General features: G+C 44.4%; 1 protein-coding gene across 2 annotated transcripts in view; it reads right to left on the reverse strand.

Annotated features, from left to right (window-relative positions):
* Positions 1-3593: 3593 nt before the first annotated feature.
* The window catches only part of ppp1r16b (protein phosphatase 1, regulatory subunit 16B), a 145501-nt gene continuing 129211 nt past the window's right edge, over positions 3594-19883 (reverse strand). For both annotated transcript variants that reach the window (XM_023995863.3, XM_023995862.3), the window contains exons 7-11: positions 12941-13066; positions 12599-12674; positions 12225-12354; positions 11743-11914; positions 3594-11486 (exon numbers count right to left, since the gene is read on the reverse strand). In XM_023995863.3, coding sequence (XP_023851631.1) covers positions 11004-11486; positions 11743-11914; positions 12225-12354; positions 12599-12674; positions 12941-13066 — 987 coding nt within the window. In that variant the 3' untranslated portion in view covers positions 3594-11003. The remainder of the gene's footprint in view (positions 11487-11742; positions 11915-12224; positions 12355-12598; positions 12675-12940; positions 13067-19883) is intronic.

Below are 19883 nucleotides of genomic sequence, written 5' to 3' on the forward strand. Positions count from 1 at the left end.
GTCGGTTAGGACATCTACTTCGTGCATGACACAAGTAATTTTTCCAACAATTGTTTGCAGACAGATTTCACTTATAATTCACTGTATCACAATTGCAGTGGGTCAGAAGTTTACATACACTAAGTTGACTGTGCCTTTAAACAGCTTGGAAAATTCCAGAAAAGTATGTCATGGCTTTAGAAGCTTCTAATAGGCTAATTGACATAATTTGAGTCAATTGGAGGTGTACCTGTGGATGTATTTCAAGGCTTACCTTCAAACTTTGCTTGACATCATGGGAAAATCAAAAGAAATCAGCCAAGACCAAGTCTGGTTCATCCTTGGGAGCAATTTCCAAACGCCTGAAGGTACCACGTTCATCTGTACAAACAATAGTACCCAAGTATAAACACCATGGGATCACGCAGCCGTCATACCGCTCAGTAAGGAGACGCATTCTGTCTCCTAGAGATTAACGTACTTTGGTGCGAGAAGTGCAACTCAATCCCAGAACAGCAGCAACAGACCTTGTGAAGATGCTGGAGGAAACAGGTCAAAAGTATCTATATCCACAGTAAAACAAGCCAGGCCGCTCAGCAAGGAAGAAGCCACTGCTCCAAAACCGCCATAAAAAAGCCAGACTACGGTTTGAAACTGCACATGGGGACGAAGATCGTACTTTTTGGAGAAATGTCCTCTGGTCTGATGAAACAAAAATAGAACTGTTTGGTTATAATGACCATCGTTATGTTTGGAGGAAAAAGGGGGAGGCTTGCAAGCCGAAGAACACCATCCCAACCGTGAAGCACAGGGGTGGTAGCATCATGTTTTGGGGGTGCTTTGCTGCAGGATGGACTGGTGCACTTCACAATTAGATGTTAGTCAGGATGTTAAAGCTTGGTCACAAATGGGTCTTCAAAATGGACAATGACCCCAAGCATACTTCCAAGGTTGTGGCAAAATGGCTTAAGGACAACAAAGTCAAGGTATTGGGGTGGCCATCACAAAACCCTGACCTCAAGCTTATTGAAAATGTGTGGGCAGAACTGAAAAAGCATGTGCGAGCAAGGAGGCCTACAAACCTGACTCGGTTACACTAGCTCTGTCAGGAGGAATGGGCCAAAATTCACCCAACTTGTTGTAGGAAGCTTGTGGAAGGCTACCTGAAATGTTTGACCCAAGTTAAACAATGCTACCAAATACTTATTGAATGTATGTAAACTTCTGACCCACTGGGAATGTGATGAAATAATTAAAAGTTAAAATAAATAATGCACTCAACTATTATTCTGACATTTCACATTCTTAAAAGAAAGTGGTGATCCTGACCTAAAACAGGGAATTTTTACCAGGATTAAATGTCAGGAATTGTGAAAAACTGAGTTTAAATGTATCTGGCTAAGGTCTATGTAAACTTCCGACTTCAAGTGTGTATCATGAAATTGGATTCTTCAAACAGTTTATTGATAACACTCCTTTATTGCTGTTCTGCAGGCAGGCATAAAAAGTAGTTCTTTGTAATCAGAGCACCAGTTTTTTTTTAGCTCACTTACATTTTATTTTTATTTTTATGAAACACACTCTATTTGGTTGCTTTTAGCTTGATCCTCTATGCAAATATATTAATTTATGCCCTGTAGAATACGGCAGACATGTAAACTGTACTGTAAAATAACTGTGACAACTGCTGATGTCAAAAGGGTAGTAGGCCTACGGTAGGATATTCATCATCTCGAAGCGATGTGTTGAGTGGCAAGCTATGAGAGTTGAATGCACATACCGACACAATATCCAGGTTATCTCAATGAGACTAACCTGGTTAAATAAAGGTTAAATTTTAAAAAAGCTAATAGAGCCGTGTCAACAGACCTTTCACGTGATCTTTCTCACCCATTGTGTCTCATGAATGTAGCCCTTCTTCTTTGACTGAGGGGCACCATGCTGCAGACACAGATTGAAATGGAGACACTCGCTGCCTTATAGACAGAGCAGAGGGACAATGGAGCTAAATCACATGATACCGGCTCTGCCATAACCTCATCTCTTTGGCCTGTTATTCTCATTGTGGCTGTGTTGTCCGTTCGGCTGCGCTGGTTACATTCAGACTGGGCCAGCTGGCAATGACCCCAGTCCTCTCTAGATAAGGAGGAGGTGGAACAGTGCCAGGACTCTGAGTTTCTCTCATATAATTTGAATTAGTTCCACTTTTAAAACATTCCGATTCTAATTCAGAGCTCTAAGAGTTCTATTCCATCGAGAGTTCCACCCTGCTAATTCAGGTTACAGTGGCCTACTGGGGTCAGGGCCTCTCGCCGCCCTGTTCCCAGGATTCAGTGTGTATGGAGCACCATCATGCCACATACGGTAACCCATGTTAGCAGGGTAACATGCACTTAAACAGTCCCCCATTCCCTCTCCTTAACAGATTGCTTTGAGATTGAGAATTCAAATCCCGTATTACCAGATAGACTATGTGTTACTTAACAAGAAGTTTAGAAACATTAGGAACACAGGCACAGAGTAACTACATAACTATACAGAACAAAAAATATTAAAAATGCAACATGTTGGTATTAACGTAGTGTTGATCCCCATGAGCTGAAATAAAACATCCCGGTTTCGACTGTACCGGGCAGAAGGCAGAGTGTGTATGGCGTTGTGTGGGCGAGCGGTTTACTGATGTCAACGTTGTGAACAGAGTGCCCTATGGTGGCGGTGGGGTTATGGTATGGGCAGGCATAAGATTATGTCAACGAACACAATTGCATTTTATCCATGGCAATTTGGATGCCCAGAGATACCATGACAAGATCCTGAGGCCCATTGTCGTGCCATTCATCCGCCGCCATCATCCCATGTTTCAGCATGATAATTCACAGCCCCATGTAGCAAGGATCTGTAAACAATTCCTGGAAGCTGAAAATGTCCCAGTTCTTCCATGGCCTGCATACTCACTAGACATGTAACCCATTGAGCATGTTTGGGATGCTCTGGATCAACATGTACGACTGCGTGTTCCAGTTCCCGCTAATATCCAGCAACTCCACACAGCCATTGAAGAGGAGTGGGGCAACGTTCCACAGGCCACAATCAACAGCCTGATGAACTCAATGCGAAGGAGATGTGTCACACTGCATGAGGCAAATGGTGGTCACATCAGATACTGACTGGTTTTCTGATCCACGCCTCAACCTTTTTTAAAGGTATCTGTGACCAAAAGATGCATATCTGTATTCCCAGTCATGCTAAATCCATAGATTAGGGCCTAATGAATGTAGGGCACTGTGGATAGATTCGTTCACTCCTCTAAACTCTCTCTTTCACCATGCCAAGAGTTATGGCTGTGACTGATGCTAGCATGCAGGCTGTAGGACTCTGACTCCAGTAACCCCACAGTACAGCCAGTGAATGAGTGTTTCTTCTGAGAGGAGCGGAGAGCCTCCGCTAACACCAAGCGCCTGACAGCTGCTTAACGGAGGGCAGAGGGCTGTTATCACATTGCCCGTCTCCCTCTCTGCACAGCCACACAAGGCTACCATAGAGGAGAGTAGAGGACAGCAACCATTTTTCTGTGCAACAGGAATGGCTTCTCATATACATTGAAGACAATGAAATGCGCAAAATACACAATTTATTCAAAATATTAATACAACCATCAGTATTTTCCAGTAATTACAAAATCAGTAGTTTTAATCGTTTCTTCTTCTTATTAACAACACGTCTTTATAAAATAAACACTGATCAACAATTTTCACTTTGCACATCTGACAGACTGTTTGATACACAAGCACTGGCCACAACAATAGGAAACAACAGTCGAAAGATGGATCTGTCACTGTAAATTTGGGTCATATTAGTGGTCAGATAATACAGATATTAAACATTTGGACCCCTGGGAATTCCTACTTACACGTAAATACAATGGACACGATGAAAACAACCTTCTGCCTGGCATGCTGACAAACTCAGCAAAAAAAGAAACGTCCCTTTTTCAGGACCCTGTCTTTCAAACATAATTCGTAAAAATCCAAATAACTTCACAGATCTTCATTGTAAATGGTTTAAACTCTGTTTCCCATGCTTAAACAATTAATGAACATGGACCTGTGGAACGGTCGTTAAGACACTAACAGCTTACAGACGGTAGGCAAATAAGGTCACTGTTATGAAAACTTAGGACACTAAAGAGGCCTTTCTACTGACTCTGAAAAACACCAAAAGAAAGATTCCCAGGGTCCCTGCTCATCAGTGTGAAAGTGCCTTAGGCATGCTGCAAGGAGGAATGAGGACTGCAGATGTGGCCAGGGCAATAAATTGCAATGTCCGTACTGTGAGACGCCGATCGTCCTCGCAGTGGCTGACCACGTGTAGAACTGCACAGGATCGGTACATCCGAACATCACACCTGCGGGACAGGTACAGGATGGCAACAACTGCCCGAGTTACACAGGAATGCACAATCCCTCCGTCAGTGCTTACTGTCCGCAATAGGCTGAGAGAGGCTCGACTGAGGGCTTGTAGGCCTGTTGTAAGGCAGGTCCTCACCAGACATCACCGGCAACAACGTCACCTATGGGCACAAACCCACCGTCGCCAGACCAGACAGGACTGGCAAAAAGTGCTCTTCACTGACAAGTCATGGTTTTGTCCCACCAGGGGTGATGGTCGGATTTGCGTTTATCGTCGAAGGAATGAGCGTTACACCGAGGCCTGTATTCTGGAGCGGGATCGATTTGGAGGTGGAGGGTCCGTCATGGTCTGGGGCGGTGTGTCACAGCATCATCAGACTGAGCTTGTTGTCATTGCAGGCAATCTCAACGCTGTGCGTTACAGGGTAGACATCCTTCTCCCTCATGTGGTACCCTTCCTGCAGGCTCATCCTGACATGACCCTCTAGCATGACAATGCCACCAGCCATACTGCTCGTTCTGTGTGTGATTTCCTGCAAGACAGGAATGTCAGTATTCTGCCATGGCCAGCGAAGAGCCCGGATCTCAATCCCATTGAGCATGTCTGGGACCTGTTGGATCGGAGGGTGAGGGCTAGGGCCATTCCCCCCAGAAATGTCCGGGAACTTGCAGATGCCTTGGTGGAAGAGTGGGGTAACATCTCACAGCAATAACTGGCAAATCTGGTGCAGTCCATGAGGAGGAGATGCACTGCAGTACTTAATGCAGCTGGTGGCCACACCAGATACTGACTGTTACTTTTGATTTTGACCCCCCCCTTTGTTCAGGGACACATTATTCCATTTATGTTAGTCACATGTCTGTGGAAATTGTTCAGTTTATGTCTCAGTTGTTGAATCTTGTTAGGTTCATACAAATATTTACACATGTTAAGTTTGCTGAAAATAAATGCAGTTGACAGTGAGAGGACGTTTATTTTTTTGCTGAGTTTAGTTCATATTTTTGGTAACACAACCAGGGCTCTAAATTAGCATTTTTCATTGGTAGCACTGGTGCTCCCAATTTTAAAAAGTTAGGAGCACAACAAATTGTAGGAGCACCAATTGAGATATTGCATAGCCTATATGAATTATATATTTTACCTTTATTTAACTAGGCAAGTCAGTTAAGAACAAATTGTTATTTTCAATGACGGCCTAGGAACAGTGGGTTAACTGCCTTGTTCAGGGGAAGAACAACAGATTTTTAACTTGTCAGCTCGGGGATTCGATCTTGCAACCTTTCGGTTACTTGTCCAACGCTCTAACCACTAGGCTACCTGCTTAGTTCTACTTCTGAAGCCTTTTACATACATTTGTTAATTATAAAAAAGGTGAAATGTTGATACAAAGTCATTTGTGGAATATTAGGTTTTTGATTATGTAAAAGCACTATTTTCCTATTGAGATGCATTACATTGAAAATGATACACGGTCTCTTTAAGAGCGTCAAGTTCGTGATGACAACATGCAAGAGATCTGTCATTCATTCATTGCTATGATCATGAAAGGAGCTATCGCTTTTCCTTTCTGTGCCACCAAATGCTTGGATATACTGGTAAAGTTACCAGGTTGTTAGCTCGCTAATGAGGTAATAAACATGAAAAAAATGGTTAATGGCGTGTGACATGATTTTACATTTATGAATGTAAAATGCGCCTAAACCTCGACAGGAAGAAAAAACGTTGCGCCGGTAATATGGTTCTAGAAACAAGTAGTTTTAGCTGTAATAATGGTGCATGACACTAATGAATCTGCACTCGGGAAACAACAGGTACAGCGAAGCCTTATCATTACAACAATTATTATTAAAAAATATAAAATATATATTTTCTCTCGCACTGGTGCTCCCAAATTAAAACGCCAAGATATTTTGTTGCATATGCGACCAAATTGATGGCACTTTAGAGCCCTGAACACCTTAGTTGCCTTATAGAGTACCACAGTAGGCGTCATAATACCCATAAAACCTAACAGTCAAAACAAGGAATTGGTTCCAATAATTTCCCCACCATTCATTTTTCCCATAGGGGATTTTAGAAAAATGTAAAATAAGGGCTGTGTTTTGTGTAGGCTTACCTTAGCGTGACGTTTTGATAAGTGTAAACCTCTCTAGGACGAGGTGAATTTATCGATATATTTGCCTGTATTTACCCCTCCAAAATAATTTTTTCATTAGCTGCTAATGTGGCTATCATAAAGAACAACAAATGCCATGATGATCTGAACGACATTGCTGAATCAAGACAAAGGTAAGAATCTCTGGATTAACTATCTAATGTTAGCTAAATTTAGTAATGAATAAAGTGGCTATATTTATATAAACTGGAAGTTTTAAAATGACACAACACCTGTTAGCAAAGGTAGCGGCAGGTAGCCTAGTGGTTCGAGCGTTGGGCCAGTAACCAAAAGGTTGCTAAGATCGAATACCTGAGCTGACAAGGTAAAAATCTGTCATTCTGCCCCTGAACAAGGCACTGTTCCTAGGCCATCATTGTAAATAATAATTTGTTCTTAACTGACTTGCCTAGTTAAATAAAGTTTCAATAAATAAAAAATATTAAACAAGATGTCAGCTAGGGATGACCTACAGGGATTTGTAGTTTTGCATTATGTCTACTTTGACACCAATTAGCATTTTAGAATCCGAAAGTAAATAGAGCCTAATATATTGACAAAATTCTCCTTGTCCGAGAGAGTTATCAAAATAGTAAGCCCACATGAAACACAGCCCTTATTTTAAATGTTTCTCAAATTCCCTATGGGAAAAATGAATGGTGGAAAAATGATTGGAACCATTTCCCCGTTTGACCGCTAGGTTTTATGGGTATTATGACACCTCCACTGTGGGGCTCTATACCTGTAACTACATAGTTATAAGAGCAACTTAATGTAAAGTGTTACTAACTTGTGTTCTCTTTGTCTCTATATGAATGGCTGGAGTACAATGTCACAACATTGACAACTTATTATGCAATTCTGGGAAAGGTTTACAATTTTTGACACTATACACAGGCAAGACAGGGCAGTTGGGATGACGGGGGGTACAGGAGGTAAGAGGACAACACTGACACAGGTGGGCCCCCTTCCCTGGTCCCCGTCCCCAGTCCATGTCCCCCTCTCCTTTGGAAGACTACTTGGCACCCATAGGGGCACAATCGGGGTGGGGGGGGGGGTGGGGGGGGCAGAGCTGAGGGTAGCTGGTACTACTACTGCTACTACACCGTTTACAGTACTACTACAAATCTGAGGGTAGCAGACAATTGTCTACTACTACTTTATACTGTATGTATCCACAGGTTAAAGGACAATAACACAGATGAACCAGCCTCTTTAACTACTTAGTACAATCCAACTTTTCATGGTTAAGTAGGTAGGTACTTCCAGTGTTGGAACTTGGAATACAGACACACTTTCTACAAAATAATACACTGTGGGCTACATCATGTCAGATACCATACATTTTCTGAGTTAATGTGCATGTGATGGTAATAAGCAAGTGTTATACTTTGCCAAGTCTCTTAGTTTTAAACCACTTTAACTGAGCCTGGGTGGAATATGCCTAGACTCAGACCTGTTTGTGCCCTTCCTATTTTATTGAGTTGGCAATACAGCACACAGATAGATCTGGGACCAGGCTATACACAAGCTACAGGTGACTGGACAATAACCTTGTCAACTCCAAAGGAACATTTCCATTCTAGAAGGTGCAGTGCTTCTAGCCTGGTTCCAGATCTGTTTGTACTGTTTTGCCTACTCCATGTCAATGGCAGCAATGAAGCTGGCAAGACATCACAAACAGATCTAGGATCAGTGCTTCACAGGAAAGGAAGATATACTGTACTAACTAATAGCTCATCCTATTGCATTCACTCTCCATAGATACATAAAGAAAATAAATACACTGTATGAATTTGCAAACCATATCCTTTATACATAAAATGATTCTTCATAAATAAAAAGCTGGAAACGGTACATACAGTGCATTCGGAAAATATTCAGACCCCTTTACCTTTTCCACATTCTGTTACGTTACAGCCTTATTTCTAAAACAAATTAAATAGTGTTTTTCCTTCATCAATCTACACACAATACCCCATAATGTCAAAGCAAAAAAATAACATTTGATTTTTATTTTTTTGCTAATTTATAACAATAAAAAACAGAAATATCACATTTACATAACTATTCAGACCCATCACCCAGTACTTTGTTGAAGCACCTTCAGCAGCGATTACAGCCTCGAGTCTTCTTGGGTATGACGCTACAAGCTTGGCACAGCTGTATTTGGGGAATTTCTCCAATTCTTCTCTGCAGAACCTGTCAAGCTCTGTCAGGCTGGATGGGGAGCGTCACTACACAGCTATTTTCAGGTCTGTCCAGAGATGTACGATCGGATTCACGTCCGGGCTCTGGCTGGGCCACATTCGAGACTTGTCCCGAAGCCACTCCAGCGTTGTCTTAACTGTGTGCGCAGGATCGTTGTCCTGTTAGAAGTTGAACCTTTGTCCCAGTTTGAGGTCCGCTCTGGTGCAGGTTTTCATTAAGGATCTCGTTGTACTTTGCTCCGTTCATCTTTCCCTCGATCCTGACTAGTGTCCCTGTCGCTGAAAAACATCCAGGTTTCCTCCAGACATAACGATTGGCATTCCGGCCAAAGAGTTCAATCTCTTTTGGCAAACTCCAAGTGGGCTGTCATGTGCCTTTTACTGAGGAGTGGCTTCCGTGTGGCCAAAAAGGCCTGATTGGTGGAGTGCTGCAGAGATGGGATAAACTTCCCGAAGGACAACCATCTCCAGAGAAGAACTCTGGAGCTCTGTCAGAGTGACCATTGGGTTCTTGGTCACCTTTCTGACCAAGGACCTTCTCCCCCGATTGCTCAGTTTGGCTGAGTGGACAGCTCTAGGAAGAGTCTTGGTGGTTCCAAACTGCTTCCATTTAAGAGTGATGGAGGCCACTGTGTTCTTGGGGTCTTTCAATGCTGCAGACATTTTTTGCTACCCTTCTCCAGATCTGTGCCTCGACATAATCCTGTCTCGGAGCTCTACGGACAATTCCTTTGACCTCATGGTTTGGTTTTTGCTCTGATGTGAACTGTGGGACCTTATAGACAGGTGTGTGCCTTTCCAAATCATGTCCACTTGAATTTACCACAGGTGGACTCCAATCAAGTTGTAGAAACATCTCAAGGATGATCAATGGAAACATTTTAAAAAAACTGTTTTCACTTTGTCATTATGGGGTATTGTGTGTAGATTGATGAGGATTTTTTATTTATTTAATAGATTTTATAATAAGTCTGTAACGTAACAAAATGTTGAAAAAGTCAAAGGGTCTGAATACTTTCCTAATGCACTGTATTTTCAAACATTTATTTTTGCTTAAATTACCTACAAATACACAAAAAGACATGGGCATATCAAACACCTTTTCACCACCTTTATCGATGCAAGTTCGGATCTGGACGGATGATGAGTTTAATGCTGCATTGTTTCAAATGTCTATAGTGCAGTGCTCCAATCCTCCTCCTTCACAGGAGCAGATAGATCGTTGACTGTAATACTGTTCTGTTTTGTTATTTACATTTTAGTCATTTAGAAGACGCTTTTATCCAGAGCAACTTACAGGAGCAATTAGGGTTAAGTGCTTTGCTCAAGGGCACACCTTGTCGGCTCGGGGATTCGAACCAGCAGCCTTTCAGTTACTGGTCCAACGCGCTAACCGCTAGGCTACCTGCCACCCTGGTATAAACCATTCCTTCCCTTTTCTGAAATTAGTCAGCATTTGAACAAGAATCCGTCTTAAGAAAGAGTATCCCTCTTTGTTTCAGTAATAACACAGGGAGAGTATTCTGATATGTTGGAGTATTTTCTCCTCAAACACTTTCAGAAACAGTGGATAAAGGAAGAATGTGGTTTGAAAACAGTGATTCAGTCAAAAGTTGTTAGACACCACATACGCTTAACATGGGAGAGCACGCTGCCTAGCCATCCATCCCTTTATAGGGCACCAGAGTTCTCTCCTCATAGGGGATAAGGGCCATCTCGTTCCACTTCCTTACCCTCTACATCAACCACAGTCTATCACAGTGGCATGCCCGTTCTCCGGGGGGGGGGGGATCCTCCATACTCTTATGGTCTATGGACCATCTCAGCCACCCACTCCATAGGGAGATCAACAGTGTTGAGCTATTACCGTTTGGCTCTTCCACAATTCATCTTTTACTCGATTTCTCTAAGGGTATCCTATCCTCCATACTGGTGTGGCCAGGAGTTGAAACAGCAGTGGGTAGGAAAACTAGGGAGTAGGGGCAGGTAACCAATCACCTGGCTGAACCAGCTCCACTCCTATTGCATTCTTGGACCTTGGCTCCGCCTTTTGGTGTCCCGCTGTGCAATCTCTTCCTGCCTCAGTCACATGACTATCCTGCTCTGGTACACTCTATCCGGGAAGAAGTTACCCTTTGACACAGATCTACGATCAGTTTACCCTCCTCGAACCCTAACCTTAATGCACTGGAGGAGAACATAGTAAACCTGACCTTAAATCAGTGTCTTGGGGTGACCTCCACCCCTCCCTAGGAGACACAGCAGCAGCTGTAGGAACCCTTTAGTTCCTCATCATCTATTGGCTGTTTCAGTTTGAGGATGGGTGGGTCCCCGCTGGCCGGGGTGTAGTAAACTGCGCTGCCATTGGAGGAGACTAGCGGCATGCGGGAGTCCACAGGGCTCTGGGGCTCGGCGGTTTCTGTGGAGCCGTTTCCAAGGTGACCGTTGAGGAGAGGGTGGTTGAGCAGCTTGGCGGCCGACCTCTGCTTTTTCAGTTCTGATAGTGTCTGAGCACGCTCCCTGGGCACGGAGGAAGAGTCCTCGGGCAGCTGAATGGACGTCATACTCTTCGTGTCGGGGGACGGAGCCTCACCATTGGTGGCCGGCGACTGACTGGGAGCGGGCGTAGACGTCGTCGTGGAGATGATGCCGTTTTGTTTGATGACGCCACTAGGGTCTTTAAGGATTTTCTGGAGCTTGGGCCTCTCCGCTACTGGCTTCACCGGAATCACCTGGGAGACAGAGGACATTAAGATTACTGTTACTAACTGTTACTCAATACTGTTACCAACTACTGCTATCAATTACAGTAACAAACCTTTACTATGATTGTCTCCACAAACAAAATAGATGGCTAGTTGACTAACTAGACTAGAGGCTGGTCATTACTTTGTTAAATGATAAGCTACATGGTCTTGTTGACACACACAAATATGATTTGCGTTTGTGATAAGATGTAAGATAGGAGAAACATTCATCCATACTAACCATAGTAACAGTCGTATTGATCAGATGGCTGCTCTCCTGGTCTGTCTCCTTCTCTTTCTCCTGCTCCTCCCTCCCTCCTTCCCTCCCACCTCTCCACACGATGGCCTCTGTCTCGTATTCCTTCACACGAAGGTTGTGTCTGTCAGACAGGCTGGCCCGCCGCACCACTTTCCTATACAGAGAGGAGGAGAGGGGGTCCAGGAATTAGTTCAGTGGTCATGGTTTCTTTATCCTAGTCCTGGCACATTTTAGTTTTATCCCACGCTAGTAACTGGTATTCCCAGCACTAACACACCTGATTCGGCTAATAAGAAAATGCAGCTATTAGTTAAATGATGTGTTAGTGCTAGGCTGTAACAAAAACAGCCCATCCCTTGTGTGGTGGCTCGCCATTGAACAGCACTACTGCAGAAGAAAATAGTGAGAGAAAAAAAACACCTAGTGTGCAGTTTCCTCTCTGTCCAGCAGAGGTCAGTACGTACCCACGGCTGCCTGCGCTGGATGTCCTCCGACACAGGGAGGTCTTGTGTTTGAGCTGAGACTTCATGATGATATCGTGTTTGTGTTTCAGGTCCAACAGGATGGCACGGAACTCCTCGTCCTCACACAGGTCTACAGGTCACAGAAAGGTCAGCAGTTAGAGCTCACACGGAAACACCATCCATCCACAACTACTGCTCTGGGGTGGCCGTGTGGGTTTCTATTGGGTTTTAGACCCTAGTCCAGTGATCACTTATACAGTATAGCATCACCGTTCTCATGATAAACAGCAGGTCGGGGCAGACCACAGAGATAGAACAACAGAGAGGTCCATTAGGCTCTCTCTAAAGTTTTGATCTCTATAGGGCCGACTTACCAATGGGTGTCTCCTCTAGGTAGGTCTTGGCATTGAGGCTGGCACCGTGAGAAACCAACAGCTCTGCTACATGCATCTGGAACAATGGCGAGTATCTATGAGTATTTACATGGCTCTGCGCAATCATGTTCAGAGAGCGCGTGTGTGTGCGTTTGTGTTCATTTGTATGCATCTGTGCGTCCGCGTTTGCCCTCGTGTGCCTGAGCCCGTGTGTACGTGTGCCCGTGTACGTTTCGGTGCACTCCGCGTGTGTCCATGCTCTGCTCCCCTGTGTGTGTGTGTGTGTGTGTGTGTGTGTGTGTGTGTGTGTGTGTGTGTGTGTGTGTGTGTGTGTTACCTCACCTGGCCCCAGCAGGCTGCAGCGTGGAGCGGCTGCCATCCGTCAGTGTCTCTCAGGTCCATCCTGGCCCCTCCCTCCAGTAGCAGCTCTGCACCCTGGACGTAGCCGTTGGCTGCTGCAATGTGGAGCTGCATGGGGGGTCATACAGGAGAGGAGACAGATGGAATGTCGTCCGTTTAGAGTGTTCGCTACTTCAGCAAATATTTGTATTTGAAAAGATCGCCTGCCTACTGCTTTGATATACAGTGTCTAATGCTCTCTTGGGATCCTTTTGTCGCTCTTTCTGTCCTTTCTCAGAAATATAATAACCATAGATAGCTTGGGACCGAAGTTTCAAAGCGAACTCTGATAGGGCTGTTACGGTGACCGTATTACCGCCACACCAGCATTCACGAGGCATGACGGCAGTCAAATTCCACATGGCCATTTTGTTATGGTGAATAGGCTTCCCCAAGCTCTGATGCTGCTGATGGTCATTAGTAGCCTACCAAACTTGCTAACTGCCTAGTACTCAGCACTCTATTGTCCCTCTAATCACTCTGACATCAATGCAAATGTGATCTAAAATCTAAATCAAACACTTAATGAGTAACCATGAGCTGATGTTGCATAACATTTCTACTGGCTATGCAATTGCATGAGAAAACAGAGTTTTGATGGCCTCTATTAAAAATAGTTTTCTATAGGCTAGGCCTACGATATTTATTCATGAAATTTCCGAATATTAAGCACATTGCGTCGCTTTACAACAGGAGTATAGGCTGCCTGGCTGGCATGAAAATGAACCACGGGAAAAGCTTCTTCCATTCGTTATTTACAGTGCATTCTAAAAGTATTCAGACCCCTTGACTTTTTCCACATTTTGTTACGTTACAGCCTTATTCTAAAATTGATAAAATCTTTTCCCACTTCAATCTACACACAATACCCTATAATGACAAAGCGAAAACAGGTTTTTTCAAATTTTTGCAAATGTATTAAAAATAAAAAACAGAAATACCTAATTTACATAATTATTCAGACCCTTTGCTATGAGACTCAAAATTGAGCCCAGGTGCATCCTGTTTCCATTGATCATCCTTGAGATGTTTCTATAACTCGATTGGAGTCCACCTGTGGTAAATTCAATTGATTGGACATGATTTGGAAAGGCACACACCTGTCTATATACAGTGCATTCGGAAAGTATTCAGACCCCTAGAATTATTTCCACATTTTGTTACGTTACAGCCTCATTCTGAAATGGATTAAATCGTTTTTTCTCATCAATCTACACATAAWACCCCATAATGACACAACAAAAACAGGTTGACATTTTTGCAAATTTATAAAAAGAAAAAACAGAATTATCACGTTTACATAAAAATTCGGACACTTTGTTGAAGCACCTTTGGCAGCGATTACAGCCTCGAGTCTTCTTGGGTATGACGCTACAAGCTTTGCACACCTGTATTTGGGGAGTTTCTCCCATTCTTCTCTGCAGATCCTCTCAAGCTCTGTCAGGTTGGATGGGAGCATCCCTGCACAGCTATTTTCAGGTCTCTCCAGAGATGTTCGATCGGGTTCAAGTCCGGGATCTGGCTGGGCCACGTAAGTACATTCCGAGACTTGTCCCGAAGCCACTCCTGCATTTTCTTGGCTATGTGCCTAGGGTCGTTGTCCTGTTGGAAGGTGAACCTTCGCCCCAGTTTGAGGTCCTGAAATCTCTGGAACAGGTTTTCATCAAGAATATCTCTGTACTTTGCTCCATTCATCTTGCCCTCGATCCTGACGTGACATTTGTCATTCAGGCCAAAGAGTTCCATCTTGGTTTCATCAGACCAGAGAATCTTGTATCTCATGGTCAGAGTTTTTAGGTGCCTTTTGGCAAAAATAACAAAAATTAATTATTGACATACGTATTCAGACCCTTTGCTATGAGACTCGAAATTGAGCTCAGGTGCATCCTGTTTCCATTGTTCATCCTTGAGATGTTTTTATAACTTGATTGGAGTCCACCTGTGGTAAATTCAATTGATTGGACATGATTTGGAAAGGCACACAGCTGTCTATATAATGTCAGAGTAAGAACCAAGCCATGAGGTCAAAGGAATTGTTCGTAGACAGGATTGTGTCGAGGCACTGTGGGACCTCAAATCAGGTCCAATCAATTAAAATGTACCACAGGTGGAATCCAGTCAAGTTGAAGAAACATCTCAAGGATGATCAATTGAAACAGGATGCACCTGAGCTCAATTTCGAGTCTCATAGCAAAGGGTCTGAACACGTATGTAAATATTTTATTTTTGTTATTGTTCATACATTTGCTAAAATAAAATGAAAAACTGTTTTAACTTTGTCATTATGGGGTATGGTGTCCATTGACGAGGAAAAAAAACATTGAATCCATTTTAGAATGTAACAAAATGTACATTCATAACGTAACAAAATGTAGAAAAACTCAAGGGGTCTGAATACTTTCTCTAATGCACTGTATTATTTAGTATATGTAAAGACGACATAAAATGAAGAATAGTCTGATTGGTGACAATATTAACCTATCACTTGTGAATGATGCCCAGCTTCTGCATTAAGGCATGAAACAGCACGTCTTTTTTTTGGCGACTTTTCAAATCATAGTCGCACACCTCATGTATCCTAGCCCATAGGCCTATATGTTTTGATAAGGTTTGTATCACAACTAAAGTGGCCAAATAACTTCTTAAAATTAAGCACATTCATCTGCTTTCTAACCGGTGTAGAGCTTAACTGGCATACATAAACTGCGCGAGATTTTCTACTTTGGGGGAGATCATTTTCTCCATAAAAATGCACTTTTATAATAAAGCATTACGCCAAACCCGGCGAGAATGACAGTTCTACGTTTTATAGGCTCCTTCCGACCGGAGGCCTTATATCCCGCTTTAACCACATGCATAATCGCAATTTGCCGTCACTTTCGAGAACAGTGTTTTCCAGCTCATCGATTACATTTTGGAACATTTGCGCGTATAGCCTACTGCCGTGTGCGCATTGCTGTGCTGATAATGTGAAGAAATTGCCTCCATAGTTTATCAAAATGTTAAGCTAAATGATCAGCCTCATTGCTTTTAAATGTTTTTTTCATGCGAGTGGTTGTATTCATTTGGGATCTATCGCATCCGCCAACTGTTCTAGCGTATGTTTGGAGTTTGGAATATTTATTTATTGCACAGAAGGACAAGTTGACCAATAGAATAGGTAATTTGTTGTGCTAGTGATTTTGCTGTTGGCCTACTGATCTCTTTGGATGACGAAAAGAGAGGTGCTTCGGAGTACGGCAGCTGGAAAATGAAAATTACTATTAGCTTATTATATTCAGCCCAAGGGTACAACGGCCACAAAAGGTATGGATTTTTTAGGGTGCATTACGGCCACACAAGGGGGATGCCGCCGGGAAATTCGAGGCCTGGTGAGAATATTATCAAGTGCTTGTCGAATTGTGAATGAGACTGATGAAGTGTGTGCTGCTTGCGACTTTTTTCAAATCATCATTAGAGTCCCATCACGCAGTCTTAGAATGTATTAAACATCAAAACATATAGCCCAACGTTTGTATCACAACTGAAGTTGCATAAATAATTCTAAATTAAACATATAGGATTACTAGTTTCGTTGTTAACCGCTCAACGCAGAATAGCCGCATGTGCACACTTACTTTGAAATCATTTGAAAAAAACATGTTAAATTGTGATCTTCATACTATAACATGTAAATATGCCACAGAATCCAAAACAAATCTTGTCTGCTAAATGAACCAGCATGAAGAAATAGCAATAATTTTTTTAATCGTCTGTTTGAGATACAAGTTGGTGTTTTTTTTTTTTTTTAAGTATTCTTTCTCCAATTTATGCTCTATCCACAAATACAAGTATAGTATGAGTCAATAACATTTGGGTATGAGTTAACAGAATATGAACTTTTAAAAGTGAGATTTTCACGAGACAGCTACTTTAAAGATTACCGCTGGTTGACAGTCAGCCAAAAGGATCATCCCTTGTCCTCGCCTGCCTGTACATCTTTCTCTCTCTCCGTCTCTCTCTCTCTCACTCTCTGTGTGTGTGTGTCTCCCGTCTGTGTGTGCTGTGTGGTGTGCTCCCTCGTGTGTGTGTGTGTCTCCCTCTCTCTGTGTGTGTGTGTTCTCCCTCTCTCTTGTGTGTGTGTGTGTGGTCTCCCTCTCTCTGTGTGTGTCTCCCTCTCTTCTGTGTGTGGTTGTGTGTGTCTGCTCTCTGTGTGTGTGTCTCCCTCTGTGTGTGTGTGTCTCCCTCTGTGTGTGGTGTCTCCCTCTCTGTGTGTGTGTGTGTGTTTCCCTCTCTGTGTGTGTGTGTGTGTGTGTGTCCCTCTCTGTGTGTTGTGTGTGGTGTGTCTCCCTCTCTGTGTGTGTGTGTGTGTGTTCTCCCTCTCTGTGTGTGTGTGTGTGTGTTGTGTGTGTCTCCCTCTCTGTGTGTGTGTGTGTGTGTGTGGTCTCTCCTCTCTGTGGTGTGTGTGTGTGTGTTGTGTCTCCCTCTCTCTGTGTGTGTGTGTGTGTGTGTCTCCCTCTCTGTGTGTGTGTGTGTGGTCCCCTCTCTCTGTGTGTGTTGTGTGTGTGTTGTCTCCCTCTCTGTGTGGTTGTGTGTGTGTCTCCCTCTCTGTGTGTGTGTGTGTGTGTGTCTCCCTCCTCTGTGTGTGTGTGTGTGTGGGTGTGTGTGTGTGTGTGTCTCCCTCTCTGTGTGTGTGTGTGTGTGTCTCCCTCTCTGTGTGTGTGTGTCTCCCTCTCTGGTGTGTGTGTGTGTGTGTCTCCCTCTCTGTGTGTGTGTGTGTGTGTGGTCTCCCTCTGTTGTGTGTGTGTGTGTGTCTCCCTCTCTGTGTGTGTGTGTGTGTGTGTGTCTCCCTCTCTGTGTGTGTGTGTGTGTGTGTTGTCTCCCTCTCTGTGTGTGTTGTGTGTGTGTGTGTCTCCTCTCTGTTGTGTTGTGTTGTGTGGTGTGTGTCTCCCTCTGTGTGTGTGTGTTGGGTCTCCCTCTGTGTGTGTGTGTGTGTGGTCTCCCTCTCTGTGTGTGTGTGTGTGTGTGTCTCTCTCTCTGTGTGTGTGTGTGTGTGTGTGTGTGTGTGTTCTCCCTCTGTGTGTGTGTGTGTGTGTGTGGTGTGTCTCCTCTCTGTGTGTGTGTGTGTGTGTCTCCCTCTGTGTGTGTGTGTGTGGTCTCCCTCTGTGTGTGTGTGTGTGTGTGTCTCCCTCTCTGTGGTGTGTGTGTTGTCTCCCTCTCTGTGTGTGTGTTGTGTGTGTGTCTCCTCTCTGTGGTGTGTGTGTGTGTGTGGTGTGTGTGTGTGGTGGTGTGTGTGTCTCCCTCTCTGTGTGTGTGTTGTGTGTGTGTGTGTGTCTCCCTCTCTGTGTGTGTGTGTGTGTGTCTCCCTCTGTGTGTGTGTGTGTGTGTGTGTGTGTTGTGTGTGTGTCTCCCTGTGTGTGTGTGTGTGTGTGTGTGTGTCTCCTCTGTGTGTGTGTTGTGTGTGTCTCCCTCTTGTGTGTTGTGTGTGTGTGTTCCCTCTCGTGTGTGTGGTGTGTGTGTGTGTGTCTCCCTCTTGTTGTGTGTGGTGTGTCTCCCTCTTCTGTGTGTGTGTGTGTCTCCTCTCTGTGTGTGTGTGTGTGTGTGTGTGTGTGTGTCTCCCTCTGTGTGTGTGTGTGTCTCCCTCTCTGTGTGTGTGTGGTGTGTGTCTCCCTCTCTTGTGTGTGTGTGTGTGTGTGTGTTGTGTCTCCCTGTGTTGTGTGTGTGTGTCTCCCTCTCGTGTGTGTGTGTGTGTTGTGTGTGTGTGTGTGTGTGTGTGTGTGTGTGTTCTCCCTCTCTGTTGTGTGTGTGTGTGTGTCTCCTCTGTGTGTGTGTGTGTGTGTCTCCCTCGTGTGTGTGTGTGTGTGTGTCTCCCTCTGTGTTTGTGTGTGTGTGTGTCTCCCTCTGTGTGTGTGTGTGTGTGTGTGTGTGTTCTCCCTCTGTGTGTGTTGTGTGTTGTGTGTTGTCTCCCTCTGTGTGTGTGTGTGTGTCTCCCTCTCCTGTGTGTGCGTGTGCTCTCTCCGTGTGTGTGTGTGTGCGTGTCTCCTCTCTCCGTGTGTGTGTGTGCGTGTCTCCCTCTCTCCGTGTGTGTGTGTTGTGTGTTCTCCCTCTCTCCGTGTGTGTGTGTGTGTGTGTCTCCCTCTGTGTGTGTGTGTGTGTGTGTGTGTCTCCCTCTGTGTGTGTGTGTGTGTGTGTGTGTGTGTCTCCCCTCTCTCCGTGTGTGAGTGTGTCTCCCTTCTCTCCGTCTGTGTGAGTGTGTCTCCCTCTCTCCGTGTGTGAGTGTGTCTCCCTCTCTCCGTGTGTGAGTGTGTCTCCCCCTCTCTCGTGTGTGAGTGTGTCTCCCTCTCTCCGTGTGTGAGTGTGTCTCCCTCTCTCCGTGTGTGAGTGTGTCTCCCTCTCTCCGTGTGTGAGTGTGTCTCCCTCTCTCCGTGTGTGAGGTGTGCTCCCTCTCTCCCGTGTGTGAGTGTGTTCTCCCTCTCTCCGTTGTGAGTGTGTCTCCCTCTCTCCGTGTGTGAGTTGTTCTCCCTCTCTCCGTGTGTGAGTGTGTCTCCCTCTCTCGTGTGTGAGTGTGTCTCCCTCTCTCCGTGTGTGAGTGTGTCTCCCTCTCTCCGTGTGTGAGTGTGTCTCCCTCTCTCCGTGTGTGAGTGTGTCTCCCTCTCTCCGTGTGTGAGTGTGTCTCCCTCTCTCCGTGTTGAGTGTTCTCCCTCTCTCCGTGTGTGAGTGTGTCTCACCTCTCTCCGTGTGTGAGTGTGTCTCCCTCTCTCCGTGTGTGAGTGTGTCTCCCTCTCTCCGTGTGTGAGTGTGTCTCCCTCTCTCCGTGTGTGAGTGTGTGCGCGCATGTGTGCGTGTGTGCATGCATTTGAAAGGTTGACATTTCCCAGTAAACTAGATGCATAAATACTAGTCCATG

This window comes from Salvelinus sp. IW2-2015, linkage group LG11 (assembly GCF_002910315.2).
Source record: "Salvelinus sp. IW2-2015 linkage group LG11, ASM291031v2, whole genome shotgun sequence".
Lineage (NCBI taxonomy): Eukaryota > Metazoa > Chordata > Actinopteri > Salmoniformes > Salmonidae > Salvelinus > Salvelinus sp. IW2-2015.